The sequence below is a fragment of the Ictidomys tridecemlineatus genome, chromosome 6 (genome assembly GCF_052094955.1).
Source record: "Ictidomys tridecemlineatus isolate mIctTri1 chromosome 6, mIctTri1.hap1, whole genome shotgun sequence".
NCBI classification, from domain to species: domain Eukaryota; kingdom Metazoa; phylum Chordata; class Mammalia; order Rodentia; family Sciuridae; genus Ictidomys; species Ictidomys tridecemlineatus.
The window spans coordinates 188,867,444-188,885,539 of NC_135482.1; the positions used below are offsets into that span (position 1 = coordinate 188,867,444).

General features: G+C 44.3%; 1 protein-coding gene across 2 annotated transcripts in view; it reads left to right on the plus strand.

Moving 5' to 3' along the window:
- Positions 1 to 18,096, plus strand: part of Ubac2 (UBA domain containing 2) — a 159,389-nt gene that overhangs the window by 137,009 nt on the left and 4,284 nt on the right. For both annotated transcript variants that reach the window (XM_078016282.1, XM_005317020.5), the window contains one exon: positions 8,224 to 8,346. In XM_078016282.1, the coding sequence (XP_077872408.1) occupies positions 8,224 to 8,346 (123 nt within the window). The remainder of the gene's footprint in view (positions 1 to 8,223; positions 8,347 to 18,096) is intronic.

An 18,096-nucleotide genomic window follows, 5' to 3' on the forward strand; every position in this document is an offset into this window, starting at 1 on the left:
ATTGGCACAGGACTGAAAGGACCAAGAAACTGTGATATCCCTGAAGCCTAGAGAAGAGACAATGTCAAGGAATGGCCAGCATGGCCCAGTGCAGGGGTCAGATCAGATGGAGCCAAGGAGAACCCGTGGATCAGCAAAGGGCTTTATTGGTCGGATGAAAGAAACAAGAAACACTGTTAATGATTAGAATTCCAGACCTTTAGCTTCTAGAAGACAAGAATGTTGTCAGTATTCTCGTTCTGGCTTCATTACCTAAGGTGTTATTACCAGGTATGTTAGTAGGCACTCGTTATTCTGATTTTGCTTCAACTGATGCAACTAAAAGAATCTGTTTTTTTCCTGCCCTTGAGAGGTCATCCCTTCTGTAAAATGCTCCCATTGAATCAGGACATTCCCTGAATGCATAGGTATCCCGATGTTCTGGGTTAAAGGTTCCCAGCCACTGAGTCAGGGCCACAGATGGGCTGAGATGTTGTTCTCCGCAGCCCCCAGAGGGTGGGGGGCAGCTGGGAAGGGCCTGCGGCTCTCAGGCTGTTGTGAGCAGCTTTGGCTGTCCCTGTGTATCATGCAAATCTAGTTTTTATATGTGCCATGAGGTGAAACTTGGTGGAAAGCCTCCATCTACAGCAGGGTTAGTAAGTTCTGCTTCACCTCCTCTGTACCAAGCACAGCGTCGCTATGCAGTTCTGTCGCTCTCCTCCCTGGGATGCCTCCTAGCACGGTGGTCTACAGGTGGCCCTGTCTGCTCTATACTTCATCACCTGACTGGCTGATAAACACGTGTGTATGAGCACCAGTGACAGAGAACAAGGGGTACATACCCCCTCCATTGTCAACATTTTAAAAATAAAATCGGGACACTTTGTGAAGTAATTTTCAAATTCCTAAGACTTCACATAATGCCCATCTATAACTGTTCTCCATGTCACTCTTTCATGGAGCACCTGCTTGGCTGAGGAATCGGCTCATGCTGCACTGAGCTGGGGCTGTGCTGACCACGTGAGGAATGTGTATGAACTTTCTACCCACAGCCGCCTTCCAGGGCCCTGTAATCTTCCTATAAATTATTAGGCCAGTATCAGGGAGCCAGTCTCCAACACCCTGTAAGCCGTTTCCAGGCCGTTTGAAATGCTTTGCTTGTACTAACTCATTTAATTCTCATCACGTTCCTACGAGGCGGTGCATTTACTATTCCCATTTGAAGATGAGAAACTGAGAGAGAGGTTACAAAGAAACATGACTCAGGTCCCACAGCAAAGGCAGTGCTGGGATTTGAACCAAGGTGTTCTGGCCCTGGAGACTGCTCTTGGCTATTTCCGTCTCTCTGCCTTTTTGTCCCTAATCTCCTTGGCATTGTTTTGTTCCTTGAAATAGGTACATATCTTTGAACACCTTGAAAAACTCTGTGTTCGTTTCCATTGTTGAAATCGTTCTCTTCTTTTAAAATTGAGCATGTTCAAACCCCACCCCAAAAATCCTTTTTGGAGTTTTACCCCTGTACTGTGGTCACAGTTGGTCATTGCCGGCCCTCTGAACAGGTGCCACACAGGAAAGCTTCATCCTTAATCGGTGCTATCTTGAACTGCTGTGATTTTTCTATTTCTGGACAGCTTGCCTTCCCCCAGGAGATCGGGAGCTCCATGTGAGTGAGGAGGAGTCTCTGTGCCCTGCCAGGAGCCACAAGCTCCCAGGAAAGCCACAGTGCACTCGGGGGACCTAGCCGCTCAGAAACTCCCAAAGCCTGTAGAGCGTGGCTGTCTCTCTGTGTAACTTCTGCTTGATTAGATGACAGAAACTTTGGCTGCTCCCCTGTTGGAAAATTCATCATTTATTTACTTTCTCAAGAATTTTTACTTCGTTTAAAAACTCTCCTTGCTAACTAATAACAAATACTTTACAAAATGTCTGTTCAAAACGCAAGCTGTTTCCTTCCTCCTTTTTAAAGTGTGTGGTTCTTGCTTTTGAAGAAGACAAGGTGAAGGAAACGCTTCCTGTTTGTAGAGGCTCCTATTTAACCCCCTGTGAAGAGCAGATTGATGTCAAAACATCCTAGAACCCAGAGCTCCCGCTGCCGCCTCTGCTTTTTAAGTACTTTTCACTCTCACGGGAGCAGAGGGGTTGGGTTGGGTCGGGTTTACTAAGAAATGAGATGTTACAGGTGCAATGGCACAGGCCTGTAGCTGGTGTGCCTTGAGTGATGCCCACTCAGTGTCTGGACTGCATGTTCCAGTCAGGGCCTCTCGATGGCTTGGTCCAGGCCATCTGATGTGGGCCTGCGCCGTGCATCACAGGACATTCAGCTGCATCCCTGCCCCTCCCAGTAGGCACAATAGCACCCCCATCCTATCCCCATGCTTCCCCTCACGTGACAACCAAAACTGTCCCCAGATATTGCCAAATACCCGTAGAGTGCAAACCTGCCACCATTGTGTCCATAAAAAAGGTTAAAGTCATCTACTGTTGTTCAGAGTATTTAAACATTTATGTAAATGGTATTACATATTCTTGTAAAACTTTCTTCATTCATTGAACACTGCATTTTTGGTTTTCTCCATGTAGGCCTAGTTCATTCCTTCTGGCTGTTCATACAGTAGTGTTTTATGTAACAGAAACACTCTTTCCCTAGTTAGGAACAGTTGAATTTCTTACGTCGTCTTGCCAATATAATAAGTGCATCACAGGACAAATTCTCATAAACTGCCCCTTTGGCACTTGTAACCATCTAGAGATGAAGTCGCTGGATCATAGAATGAGAAGCTTTACAAGATCTTAAGACTTGGCTTTCAATTTTTACTCTCATCATCAATTTAGAGTTCACATTTCCTTTACACCATCCCCACATGTGATATTGTTAGACTTTTTAATTTTATCTTGTGGGTACAAGATAACTAATTGTTTTCATTTGCATTTCCCTAATAGTGAGGTTAAACATGTTTTCAAATATTTATTAATTCAGGATTTCCTCTTCCTTGAATTATCTACTTACATACATTTATCTACTTTTCTCCTGTCATTTACTTTCTGTCCTTAGTGTTCTATATATATTATGAACACTGTCCTTTGGCAGATACATGTTGTAAACATTTTCTCTCAATCTGTAGTTTGCCTTTTACTTTTTTTAGTCAACAACAATTGAATTTTAATACAGAAGTTCTTAACTGGCAGTGCAGTCATTTTTAGCCATCTTTTTTGCTGTGACTTAGGCTTTATATGTTCGTTTTAGAAATCTTCTCCTAGCCCAATGACACAAAAAATATTCTCTTATTTCTTTTGAAGGTTTTAACATTTTAGCTTTTCACATTTAAATCTTTAATCTGTGGAGGTTATTTTTGTGCATGGTATGAGGTAAAGGTCTAATTTTGTCTTTTCCTGTGTCTGTGACCAGTCCTCCCAATCCTGTTTATTAAATGGTCAGTGGCATACACCCATGACCATTTAATGGTCAGCGGCACATGCCTGTAATGTGTCTGGCAACTCAGGAGGCTGAGGCAGGAGGATTGAAAGGTTGAGACCAGACTGAGCAATTTAGCAAGACCCTGTGTCAAAATAAGAAATAAAAAGGCCTGGAGATGTAGCTCAGTAGTAGAGCGTCCCTGGGTTCAATCCCAGTACTGCCAAAAAAAGCCCTTTCCCACTGTCCTGTGTCGCCTCCTCTGTTGTACAAGACATGTGCTGTGTTTGCTTCTGATTTCTGAACTTCTCTGGACTCTTTGCCTGTCTTGGGTTAATACCACAATTACTACAGAAGTCCTAACAACGAATGGAGTATCCTCCCTTGTCTTCAACGCATTCTTGCTTTTCCCCCCAGACTCTGGGGAAGAACCCAGGGCCTCACAAGTGCCAAGGGGGCCAGTGCCCCACATGGCGCTAAACCCAGCCCTTCTAGCCTGTTCAGTCACAATCTGTGAGTGTTGGTGGCTGTTTCTCTCTTTCCATGTTGTATGTGGTTTCGTTTGGGCTTGGTTTGTAGTCTCATTATGCTACAGCTTGTGCTGAATACAGAGGTGCGAGCTTTCTTGTCTCTTCCCTGAGTTCTAAGTTTTATCATATCGTTTTCTTATCTTTTGAGATGAGCACTTGGTTTTTCTCCTTCAATCTGTTAGTGCGAGAATTTTATTCCTATATTTTCCAAGATTATGGAGATAAATTCTGACTCGATACCTCATACCAGATAAAATGATTAATTTAAAGTATTGTTGGGTTGTGTTTGCTATTTATTTTGTTTAGGATTGTTGTATCTGCCTACAAATGGAAAACAAATTGTTCCATAATTCTTCTTTCTCAAAATGCACTGGTCTGGTTTTGGAAACAATATTAAACCAGCCTCAAGATATTAGCCTAGGCGTGGGCTCTGCTTCCTGTTCTGTTCTCTATGGACAGTTTCTCTGAGGTAGTGAGTCCTTAAAGCTTTCATAGACTTTTTGGGAATGTTTTAAGTACCATTTCATTATTCAATTAACATATAACATACATGGATAAAAGTCTATTTTATATAATAGGAATCACAGACGTACTCTTGGTGATTTTGCTCAACACTGAAGTTGAAGTCGAAGTTTGTTTGTTCTGACTGCTGTAGAGCATTGCATTTTGCGATTGCAACGTAAGGTACCCATCCTACAGCTGATGTGCCTTTCTGTGGTCCCTGTCTTTGACTACTGCACAGACAGCTGCTGAGGGTGTTCAAGGTGGCACCCTTTGATGAGCATGTGTTTGCATTTCTCTTGTCCAGAGGTGGATTTGCTGAGTCACACAAAGCATGGAGCTTTAGCAGATGCTCCTGATTAGATTTCAGAAATGATTACCATTTTCTATTTTTTTTCTTGAGTTTTAGTAAGTTATATATTTCTAGAAAATTGTCTATTTCATCAGTTATTGGTATGAATTAAGTATTTTTAGATTTTTTAAAGTCTATCATTTATCCCTTCTATTATTCCTAATTTGATTCATTTGTGCTTCTTTCTTTGTCTTTTTATCAAGCTTGCCAGATTCATCCCTTTTATTTGACCTTTTCACAGTGAACACTGGGGCGGGGCTAGGGTTGTGGCTCAGCAGTGGAGCCCTCGCCTAGCTCATATGAAGCCCTGGGTTCAATCCTCAGCACCACATATAAAGAAATAAATAATATGAAGGTATTGTGTCCAACTACAACTAAAAAATAAATATTTTTTTTAAAAAAACCGTCAACACTGGGTTTTATTGATTCCCTCTATGAGTCTTTAGCATACACCAGACTCTGAGGTGTTCATGTCTTCCCACAACATCAGAATTTATTGAATATCCATACTTTCACAAGCTACATCACTTTCAGCAGCTTTAATTCACCAGATGTTTGTGGTTCACTGGTAACCAGGACAAGGCAATCTCAGGTTCTCTTATGCCATTCCAATCTTAGTTATTACTATCTCTACAACTCCAGTCACATACCACACTTCACACAGTGGCACACCAGTTGCAGGTTGGCTAATAGTGTTCATGGTTCATAGTGGTCACCAGGTTTTAAGCGGTAGCACTGAGAGCAGAGTGCTTAGATGAGTAAGAACCAGCTGGAAGCATTGTTCAGGGTGCAGAGCTGTTCAGGACGAGGAGCTTACTCTGGGTGAGGGTCTGGATGGCAACAGTTTTGAAGGGGGCCACATCAAGCAGGGAGATCCAGCTAAGATGAAGCCCCAGGACAGAGTCAGGAGTCATGACTCAACTTGTTCCCGGGTGGCCTGAGAAGACCATCAGTGTGTGCCTCCGTACTCTTGTTTTGAGTGGCTCTTCTCTTATGTGTTTCAGGTGGGTAGGATTGTTATTTGCTGGTCTGGGGTGTCTGATAAGCTCACAGGTCTGCTTTCTTGGATATGAAGTCTATTTATTTGATAGGTATATAGCAACATCAGCTTTCTTTGATTAATATTTCTCTGACATTTTTTCCTGTCTCTTTATATTTCACATTTGTTAGCTGGAGGGGAGGTGGGAATGGTTTCGGTTTCCCTAATTTTTATTCTGTTTTTTTTCCCCAAATCTGTCTTGAGTTTTTTCATAATACCTTATTCTTAAGTCACCTTTGTGTATCTTAGTCTCTTTAGGACTTCTGTTTTTAATGATCACTTTTCAGGTTGTTCTCTATTGAAGTCCTTGTGGATTTCTTTCTTAAAAGAGAGAGAATTTTAATGTTTATTTTTCAGTTCTTGGCCGACACAACATCTTTCTTTGTATGTGGTGCTGAGGATCGAACCCGGGCCACACGCATGCCAGGCGAGCGCACTACCGCTTAAGCCACATCCCCAGCCCTCCTTGTGGATTTCATCCTGTTTGTAATACATGGTTTTCTCCTTGTGGATTTTGTGCTTCTGGGTTCTGAATCTTTTATCACTGGAGCCGTATCTATAATATATCCCATGTAGTCCTAGAGCAGGAGAGAATCTGTCCAGGATGATTTTGGAGGCTTTTTGTTTGGAGGTGTGGGGATGAAACTCAGGGCCTTGCACATGCTAGGTAAGTGCTCTACCACTGAGCTACACTGCCAGCCCTCTCCAGTGTAATTTTGGGTTTGCTTCTGGTTGGCCCCTTGGATGCATCTATCTTCATCCCTGAGCTAGCTTTTATTTTTTGTTTGTTTGTTTTCAGTGCTAGAAATTAAACCCAGGGCCTCGAGTATGCTAAGCAAGGGCTCCACCACATAACCCTTTTTAAAACAGGGTCTTCTAATGTTGGCCAGGCTAACCTTGATCTTGTGATCCTCCTGCCTCAGCCTCTTGAGTAGTTAGCATCACAGGAGTTTTTCTATAACTTTGATGAGTTCTGAGACCCATGTAGTGAAACTTAAACCCTAAATTTGCCCCAGTTTGTTCCCATTTCTCAGGCAGGAGCAGGAGTCCTCTCCCTGAGAAGGAAAGGCTCTGGGGTTTGATTTCGGTGGGGGAGGGGGCAGGGGGCAGGTAGATAATTAGGGATTGAGTTCAGGGGCATTCAACCATTGAGTCTTATCCCCCTCCCTTTTTTTGTATTTTATTTAGAGACAGGTTCTCACTGAATTGCTTAGGGCCTCACTAAGTTGCTGAGGCTGGCTTTGAACTCACAGTCCTACCTCGGCCTCCCAAGCCACTGGGATTACAAGTGTGCACCACATGCCCCACTGGGGTTTGATTTTTGTTAACCTTTCTTTCACTGGGGTACTGCCAGTTAAAGGTTATGCCTTTTAGGCAGACAGTTGATCTCCTGGTCACTGCCTCTTTCAAACCCAGGGCCTTATCCCCTGAGCCCACTAGGGATGACCCCACGGGTCTGTGTGGCAGGGCCTGGGTTTACCCCCATGCCTCTGCCTAGGCAGCCTGTTGGATTCTGCTCTGGTTCCCAGAGTCCATTTGTTTCTCATGTTGTGAAACCTTTCATTCCTTCCTTTTGTGTTCAGGTACACATAAAATATTTTCAAATATTTAATCCAGTGTTTTTAAGTCTTGATAGTAGGCAGATTTTCAGGTTATCTTAGCCCATGATTTTTGCCATAACTGGAAGACATCTAAAAATAGAGATTTAAGTTAGAAAATTCGAAGATTGGAACTTAGCTAAAGAGATTTAAAAGCATCATGTAATACATTTTTCTTCACAGAGTTACCTTTTTTTATTGGTGACATAGACTGAGCAAGAAATGACATTACTATCACGATTAGGTATCCATAAAGCCACTCTCAGAAGGGTGGTCGCTGATCCTGACTTCTGAGTCTTTTGCTCTGTTTGTGTGACGTCCCTTTCCTCTCTGGCCTGTTGCTGGACTAGGTTGTGTTACCGCCTGCCGTCCAAGCACACTCAGACGCTACCTACATAGGAGGACAGGAGGGGATGGGGTGCGGAGGAGGAGTGGCTCCTTAAAGAGTGGCTGTAGAAACCCAGCTTTCTGCCTCTAGTGAGATGGCCTCCTGCAAAGGTTGACCGTTGTTGGGACAGAGTCCATGGGGACAGTGGGGACGCAGGCCAAGATTAGGAATGTCTGATCCTTCATGACCAGTTGCTCAAACCGGTTTTCTGCCTCCTGTTACTCTGCACCTTGAGCAGGCTGCTGGCTTTATCCTGTCGTTTGAAGGGGACTGGGAAACTTCAGGACTTGAATTGCTTGCCTGGAGCACATGAGTACATTCCATTCCCCCCGTCCCTCTATGTGGCCACCTGGAGAGAAACCTCCTCTAGGCCTGGTGGTGCTTCTGCTCCTGATGTCTGATGATTGTGTTACTCTCTTTTCAGGGAGGAATGATCAATTGGAATCGTCTTTTCCCTCCTTTACGTCAGCGGAGAAACATAAACTATCAAGATGGTCGTCGGTCAGAACAGCAGGCCTCCCCTCCTCTGGAGGTTTCTGAGGAACAGGTAATCAGCCACACCTGGTATGGCTGTGCTGGGGTTTAGCCAGCAAGAAGTCAAGCCCTGGGTTTTGTAACCTGGCATGGTGGTGCATGCCTATAATCCCAGCTACTCAGGAGGCTAGAGCAGGAGGATCACAAGTTCAAGGCCAGTGTGGGCCACTTACTGAGACCCTGTCTCAAAATAAAAAGGGCTGGGGATTAACTCAATGTATAGAGTGCTGACCTAGAGTGCGTAAGAACCTGGGTTCAACCCCCAGTAGCAGAAAAAAAAAGGAAGGAAAGGGGGAGGAAAGAAAATAAAAGCTTGATTTTGAAAGAAATCAGGCATATCAATGCAAAGATTTTTATAGAAGCTAAATTGCCACCAGGGACAACAACTTTGGACCTTTATTAGCAGCTGTGGTAGGTCTTACGACGTGTTTGAGGAAGGTTTGATTTAGGAAAAAGAAATGCATTATGATGGCTGATTTTAAAATCTGTTTTATTTTATTTATACAAGAAACTAATGAAGTTGGTTTCCTACAAAAGGTGGGAAAGAAGTAGAAAGATGGGGAGAAAGTAGCACTTTTGGTATGGTTTTGACTTGTGATTTTAAATCATATTAATATTGTACATATTTGAAAAGCAGATCAACAAGAATAGGCACCAATGTAAAATTGAAAAGAAAAAAAATGGTTCAACTATATTTCAAATGAATAACATAATCACATTAAAGGGAAATTAATTTCAGTAATTTTTGAACAGTCTAAAGAAAAAAACTGCAAACAAATCTTAAGACTCTTCTTTGTAGGTTTATTTTTCATAGTAGCATGGGAATGGGATTCTAAAATTATGTCACATGTATTAGGAAATATAGGAAATAGGTGTCATACTGTGGAAAAAGGAAGGAACAAATATAGAACATGGGACAGCAAGGAAGAACCCTTGGGGGCTGGATCAGAACTAGCAGTGTCTGCACAAACCATGATTGTGTGTATGTGTGTGTGTGTGTGTGTGTGTGTGTGTGTGTGTGTGAATGTGTCCTTACACACACACCTGCCCTTGCTCTGACTGATAGGGATCAGAAGCCGATGACATCCTAGTAGCATTGAGCACACCCAGTGCCCAGATCTGTTTCCAAATAGTTTTCCCCACTGAAAGGAACCAGAAATGGTGGGCCCAGGCCCAGGTGGGGAGGAGCAAGATAACCTTGAACATCTTGTGCAGGTAGTGGGGAAGTGCTCAGCAACTGGTGGGGCATATCATAAGGACTCCCGAGCCCGCTGAGGGTCCCCTGGCCACATCTATCCTGAGTTTGAGCACATAAATGAGGACAGTAGTATGGTATAATCCATTGAGGGAGAATTCGTGAGTTTATACCAATATTAATAGATAAATATTACATAAATACCTACACAGAAGAAAGGAAATGCATTTCTTTTTAGTAGAATTTCACATACTACAGAAAGCATAGCAGTATTGGAAAATTACTTTTGTAACCATCATGGTAAAAATATAAAAATAAAAATCAGTTCAGGGAAGAATCATCAGTATGTGAAGACTTGGGGATGAATATACTCTCACAGTATGTCTGCACAAGTTACTTAATTATAAAAAGAAAACAGTAACTGTATAGTGAGCAACCCCTTCACCAAGTTACCAAAGTAACATTAGCAGTGCTAAAGAGAGACATCGTGCTCACACCCTGAGAGGCACACGGCTATTAAGTGCTACACTCAGGCACAGAACTTCACCAGTATGAGGGACATTCTCTAAACTACCTGGCCTATGCTCTTCAGGAACCCTCATGTCACAGACCATTCTGTATCACCGGAACTGGGGAGCCTTACCACCTCGATACTGAACAAGATTCAGTATCGATACTGAACAAGATTCTCTATAGGGAAAATCAGGGGCAGGGGAGGCCCTTTTAGGATGAGATTATACCGTAAATTAGAAATAGTATCATGTTCATGTTAAATTGCAGGATTTGGCATCCATACTGACAAGTTAGGAAAGAGAATACTCTTGTTTTTAGACAATTCGCACAGAAGCATTAAAGGGAGTTAAAGGGAGCTGTGTGCGGCCCACCCTTGGGTAGCTCAGGAACAGTCTGAGTGAGAGTGAATGTGCACATGCTCTGTGTGTGCAGACAGAGAAACAGGGAAAACAGTTAACAAAATAACAGTTGCTGAATCTGAATGAAGATGTAAACAGGGTTTCTTGGTACTATTCAGGAAACTTCTCCAAGTTTGAAATTATTTCATACTGGAAATTTTTCTTCTGTGTATGCTGTTTTTTTCCTCATCAAACAAAGCAAATCAAGATCATCATTTCACAACTGGCCACACCATGCCTGGAGGTTCCTCATCTCTTAGCCCTAGAGTAACAAAGAGCAGGGCACCCAACCTGGTAGCAAAACTGTGTCCTCAGGTTTTCTGGAACTCCAGCAGTGGCCCTTAGAGAGGCTTCCCCAGCACCCCTGGATTAGACCATGGTAAATGCTTTTGAGAGAAACTAAAATGTGCCTGTCCACCCCTTGGCTCAGGCGGGCAGGGGGCTGTGCAGCCAGAGCACTTCTCCTCTACCTGTTTAAAGAACTTTTCAACAACTGCTGTCCACAGGGATAAGATCTTTATAGTAACAGATTGAAAAGTAAGATAATAGTCTCAAATCCAGGTGGAAAGATCAAACTTCTGTTACCTTATTGTTTACTTGGTATAGCAGTGAGTCACATTCTTCACGAAGCCGTTAAGGGCATGAGGTATTTAAAGGTGAGATATTTCTTGGTTTTGGCACTTTGACGGGGAAAAAGTGTCAAAAACAGAGAACAAGGAGAATGTGTGTAATTGAAGTCTTTAGGGGTTTTTAAAAAATGAATCACTTTTCCTGATCCTCCCAGAATGATAGCAGTGAGGTTAACATGATGTCCATATCAGTCTAAAGCAGCAGTTAATTCTCCCCTGCTCTGGGTTGTAAGAAGATGCACATGTGCAAGAGGTTATTTACGCTTTCTTGCTCACTGATTTTTCTAAGTCTTGCTTTTTGTGGTTCTTGATTATCCTGAAAGTGGCAGATACAAATCATCATGGCATTAAAGACACAGGGCTCACAAGTGTTATTTATTATGCAGTCTCAGCATTTCTTGGGTAGGTGCTACAGTGAGTATAAAAGATTAAAAAAAAAAAAACCTACTGATCCTCCTTTCAAGATGTTTATGATGAAGAGTACAAAGTTACTGTATGAGCTCTTGATTAGTTTGTTAATGCTAGCTATTGTCTAAAATATTATGTTAATAAAACATTAAGCCATCTTTAATAACTTTTTATCCTTAATTTTTTAATTAAATGTGTTTGTAAATGAGTCATAATGCATTAAAGAAGCTTCATAATTTTCTAAACCCAGAAAAATAGCAGAAAACTTCATATAAGCATTTCTAATAACCATACACTTCAGATATTTTTAATGAGAGTTATTCAGTAAAATCCAGTAGATTGGAAGTATATGCAATGAATTTGAAAGCAGAATGTTCTTTTGAGAGAGTGTGCCTCCTTCCTCAGCCCAGTCTTAGTGTAACAGACAGCCATAGACATCTGCCACCTCTTCTACTTTTGCTTTTTTTGCTGTTAAGATTTTTTGGTTTCTCAGAACCCACTCCTGGTTTTGGTGGGTACACCCACAGCACCTTTGCCTCGGAGATGCCACCCCTGTCCCTCTTAACATGGCCACAGGGTGGGTCCCATCGGAGCAAGCTAGACAAGGCTGCAGAGCTCTGAGCTGCACCTTGTGCCTCACGCTGCCCAGACTGGCAAACTACACAGACTGCTAAAGGCAGTCCCCGGGAACTGAAGGACAAGACGCCCGCTCTGGCCATCGTGGTGCACACATGAGAGAGGAGCATGAGGGAAAAAGCCGGTCCCTGCTGGTTTACAGAACTTTCCAAGAAGTAGGCCGAGGGGTGGGGGATGTCGGATGAGCCGTGGAATAACAAGTGACCATGAGAAGCAGCCGTGCAGGAGCGAGGCTGCAGGGTTGCCAGGAGGACCAGGAGGGTGTCACCAGCTCCAGATCCAGTGAGGATCAGATAGTGTAGAGGGTCCTGCCAGGCGAGTGATGGAGGAGGGAAAGGAGAAGGAGGAGGGAAGAGGAAGACAAAAGGAGATAGTGTCAAAACCAAGAGCTGTCCAGTGAACTCCTTTCAGTAATCGAATGTGCTGAGGTGTCTTCTATCTTCAGAATAAGGATATCTGTCTGTCTGTCTCTCTCTTATGCTTTCTTGTTTTATAGTACTGGGAATCTAACTTAGGGTCTTACATGCTGAACAAGCACTCTACCACTGAGCTACACCCAGCCCTTTTTTATAAATTTTATTTTGATACAAGATCTCACTAAGTTGCCCAGGCTGGACTCAACTTGCAATCCTCTTACCACAGCCTTTCAAGTAGCTGGGACCACAGGTATGTGCTACCACACCCAGCTTCTCTTTTTTTTCTTTCTTTTTTTTTTTTCCTTAAGCAGGTATTTTTATACTACACTAATATTCAAGATTAACAAATAATGAAATAAGGACATATTTACATATTTTTAAATCAAAGGAGAAGAAATTATTAAGTGTGTCTCTTTTGAACCCTCTGCAAGGTTTAAAAAAATGACCGTTCAGATGAAATCAGACGAGGAAGTTAAACAGGACAAAAAAAGCTAGGACTTAACAAAAGGAAGATAAACAAATTTCCACTTCCTCTCTTCCATTCATGTCTTGATACTGAGGTAAATAAAGTCGGATTTCCTGCCATGACGGAGTTTAGAGCCTAGTGCAGGGAGACAGGCCTGGAAACCACTGCCAGGAAAAGGCTCATCTGCTGTTGAATTGGTGCTGTGAGGGTCAGGGCAGTGGCCTTCACAGGGAAGGGGCCCAGTGGAAGTTCACCAGACTCAGGTGAAGTTGGCATAGAGGGCAGGGCAGGATACTGTCTGGAAGCAGGCGGAACAGGTTCCCCAAGGCCTGACACAAAAGCATGAACTCTGCTGTTAGGCTGCAGCCATGGGAGGGTTAAACAGGAAATGACATCATCATGGTTCCCCAGATGGTGGACTAGACGTAGAAGAAGAGGTAGCTCCTTATCACAGCCACAGCTATAATTTCTTCCATCCTGCCTAGAAAACATGGTGCACCTGGGTGCTTGGAAGACTCTGGCCCAACCAAGTGCCACTCAGTACCTTAGTGACAATTTTATAACACAGGATACAGGTCATGTGGATTCCATTTATGTCCTCTGAGATTTCCATTAGCCCAAGAAGAGAGAAAATTGTAGGATACTTAAAGTCTTAACTGATAAACTAGCAAATGTGTTTTCTGAAACAAATGTGTTATCTGAAAATCAGTATCTTAATGAAGTTCTCTCAACACAGGCTTCCTTACCACGTCTCCAAAAACCCACCTAAACCCTGAGCCTCTGGAAGCAGAGCCCTCACTAATGCCCACGTGTGCACCCTCTGTGTCTGGTCTGAATACTCATGGTTGCTGTAAGCAGGTGTTGGTTTTGTGCCTCACATGGTGTCTGGTTTCCCTGGTAGACAGGAGCTCCCTGAGGGCTGGGACCAGGTCAGCCCCATTTCCTCCCTGCAGAGCCTGACACACTCAGGTACTCAGTGTCAGACAGAGAAGGTGTGCTCTGTGGGCTTCCCTTTCAGAACTTGAGTTTTCACTTGGAGCTGTGCTAGACAGTTGAGCTGGGTCAGATCTTTCCACCTCTGTGAATCTGGTTGATTGGGAGTGTTTCTTAACAAGACACCAAAGGTACACTTGTTACAATGAAATATCAGGTGACAATTGGATAATTAAACCATCTTTGTTGTGGTGCCCGATCCTGCTGGGTACTTTAAAAAAGATATAGGCAGGAAGCTCGCTCAGCCCTTATGGAGGACCTACTACCTACCTGACCCAGAAGCAGGCAACAGGGGCCAAAGAGGAGAGTCTCTGGGCAGCCCAAGGCCAGGCAGGATGTAAAATAACTTGGAACCACTCCTCAACCAGGAGGTGTGAGAAGGGGGCATCAGAGGACAGGGAAGGGAGAGCCACACTGCCTCACTGAATCCTGGAGGAACCTTGCATCAGAACGCGGGGAGGGGCAGCTGGTGCTGTGAGGTGAGTTGAAGAGCCAGCTGTGTCCCCTGTTATCCCGACAGGGTGTGCATGTGGCCTACCACATAAGGGCAATCCCCTTACATGACTGACCCCTAGGGATCAGGTGGGGGCCACCGTAAGGTGGGTATTGCTTTCTACAAGCGTTAGAATTTGGGAAGTAAGAACCCCAAACACCCTTTGTTTTTGACACCCTTAGCTAAAGGGAAGTTAAATAAAACCACAGTGTCATTTGGACAAAGGGACCCCAGTTGTCCCTGATGGGAGTTAGTAATGAATGTCATTGGAACAAATGTCTCATTTTACTAGTTACAAAAAGGAGTTAATTATGAATACAAAGTGGGGTCTCACTAGTTTTCTTGGATAAGAATTATCTTGAGGTGGTAGAGATGCGTACACATAGCCCAATCATAGATGTTTAAATTTTTTTTAAAAGGGAAAGTGGTATAGATCTATCTCCATCTCTAGGATTTTCCTTATTCAGTGTGGTCTCTTTGGAACAGTGATATGGGAAAAGTGTATTCCATTTTGTTCTTCGGAAGGTTGTCAGCTGACAGTGACAGTGCTTTGTGGTGGCGCCTGTTCCTGTCTGGGTTCCCTACCTTGGGTCAGCCAGCCACAACGCTGCGTCACAGGGGGTTGCAGAGGGCTGCTGACGCTGTGGTGTCTGGCCCATGACACAGGCAGCTGATGCAGGAGAAGTTGCCCCTGGTGGGCGCCTGGGCATGCCCATGGTCACATTCAGCCCCCAGAGGCAAAGCCAGGCTCTGCATCTACTGCAGTCGCAGCCTGTGGTTGGTGTCCTAAAGTCAAATCATCCCTGCGCCTCTCCTCTGGCACAACACAGAAGACAGACATTAGATAGTACATTTGAAGAACTTTTAGGGGGAGGAGGGTACCAGGGATTGAACTCTGGGACACTCGACCACTCGATCACCAGCCCTATTTTGTATTTTATTTAGACACAGGACCTCACTGAGTTGCTTAGCACCTTGCCATTGCTGAGGCTGGCTTTGAACTCACAATCCTCCTGCCTCAGCCTCCTGAGCTTCTGGGATTACAGGTGTGCGCCTCTGCTGGCACTTTTGAGTCTGAATAGATAGTTGTGTAAGATACAAGAGTAGAGGACCCTGTTTGGACAGTAACTAACCATAGCTAGCTTCTAAACAAAGTTAGAGAAAAAGATGTTTTCAATTTTCGGACTAAAATCTGACCTGCACTAATATGATGTTTCACGGTGAGGATTTTCAACGGAAACTCTGCTGCGGGAGCAGGAGGGGGGTATTCACAGTGCTCTGAGAGCGAATGTTGAAGGACAGGCTCAGAAAACTCCCATGGGCATTTGTAAGTTTTCCAGACAGACGGCTGTTGACAGTGTGGCTGACTCAATGAGAGTGTGTGTATAACCCTGCTGTTGGCTCTGCTCACGGCAGAAAATGCTCCGTCGTGCCTATTCTTGAAGACTTTTGAGTGTCTTCACTCTCTTGTGTTGTCCTTGAGATGTTTATGGCTATTTTTGCCAGAGAACCACCAATTTCTTAAAGAACTTGCACAGCTCAGATGCCCCAGCTTCATGCTTCACAAACCATAGCACTGAGTGCACCACCCTGTCCCTTGGGTGGAAATGAGGCAGACCTGGCCAGGACCTCAGGGAGCCAGACAGCAGGGGGCCGGCTGCACCTGCTCATCCTGGCTTGAACCACTGGGTTTCAACTGGCCACGATGTGCTTTCGTTATCTGGCCAAATCAAACTGAGAGACTACAGTGAGGATTTCCCCTCCCTTGGGTGTTAAATCTGATCAGGTTCTCATGGTTAGACCTGAGGGTTCTCATCCCATAGCTGAACTGCAAAGATAGGAAGCAGCCCACAGAGAAGCCATTAGTTTAGGCTTTGGGTGTGATTTAATACATGTGGAAGCTAAAATCTCTGCTTCGGCTGGGGCAGGAGGTGGGCTGAGTTTCTATAAATACCATTATTCATATAATCACTGGGATTGAGTATCTGCTAGAATCTATAAAGTATTTCCAAGAGTCACTAAAATAATGCTGGCATTTTTGTTAAAATTCTATGTTCACCTTTTAAAAAAGAAGGCTGTCCCCATCCTCTGGCTTCATTTGGTCTCATCATGTTAGATTTCTTAGGCCAGTTCTTGTTTATGTCATTTTAAACTAGAAATCTGCAGCATGTGGCCCTCTTGGTTTCTAACTGTGAAGGTTTTGTTCCAGGACTGTGTATTTGTGTGCCTGCACTTTGTTGTTGTAAAGGACACATCAGTTCTTGACAAACAAAGGTACAAAACTAGTGAAGTGGAAGCAGGTGAAAGGGAATGTGGAAAATAGATCCAGGTGGGGGCCATCCGAAGCTCTGGATCAGGGCCTCCTCAGAGGTCCAGAGGGAGAGCTTGCTGCCCTCCTGGCCCAGAGGCTTTCATGGTAATAATTATCCTAAGAGGTGACATGGATCAAGCACCCGTTATGTATCCATTCTAGAGCTCTCCCATGCATATGCAGGACTGACGCCAGGAAACTGGTCTCCCTGCCTCCTGGGAGCGCCCAGCTATCTGTCCTGCACTTCTGCAGAGCCACCCTGGCCACCAGCCTTGCCTCCTGAATGTCTGTGCTGAGGAAGAGTGGACCTCTGGTTTCCCATCTGTTTTGGTTGTCTGACTGCACATCTGCAGAGGCCTCACTTTTGTCTTTCTGCCATTGAAACACAGGAATTGATCTTCGGAGTACTCCTGAGTCCTTCACAGAAGAGGCAGGAATGAGACACGCTAGGATTGGGCAGCCAGGGCTTCTCTGAGCCAGTAGGTGCTAAGGTCCACAGCAGTCATTTTTAGTGCCCACCAGAGAAAGCTGTGGGTGTCTGTTCTTTGTGTGGCTAGTTGTTACTCCCATTCTTACCACCTGGACTGACCTCAGGGATGGCCTGAAGAAGGGGCAGCAGGGGCTTCCCTCCAGGTTGGCTGGTTTTCACCCGCATACCTAAGCCCAAGCATACACTTTCATTTATCCATGTGTGTTCTGCGTGTGAGAGGAGCTTGACAGGTACCATTTCTTACTATAAATATTCATTTTTTAAAAAAACAATGCTAACTATTTCTACTTAGTCATTTTCTCTGACAAACATACCAAGTTTATCAGCAATGAAAACCCTCTAATCACACTGGTCTTCTCACTTCTAAAGAACATGCAAGGTCCAAACCAGCTCCGTCCTAAGTGGGCCTGGTGGCCCACCTCAGCCTGCATTGCCAGCCCACAGCCTGCTCAGATGGCAGAAAGTCTTCTGCAGAGACCTGTGAAAAGCCAGGCTGGGCCGTGAGCCAGTGCCAGTGTGCGTGTGGCTGCACATGCCTAAGAGGGAATGACCTCAGGAGGAAGAAAAGCTTTTGCTCCTCACGCTGGACGTTGCTTATGTGGCTAAGACACAGTGGCATTCCAGACAATGGGGCCCCTGCAGCCTGGCTGCTCCTCTGCTGTAGCGGCCTGCATGTCACTACCTGCCATCAGCATCTTCACCAGTGGAGGAAAGGTCAGGTGCCCCAACTTCTGTTGAACTGGGCACTGCAGCTCCAGTGAATCCTGACCCCCATGCTGTGCTAATGGACAGCAAATAGATTTGCTCGTGCTGGC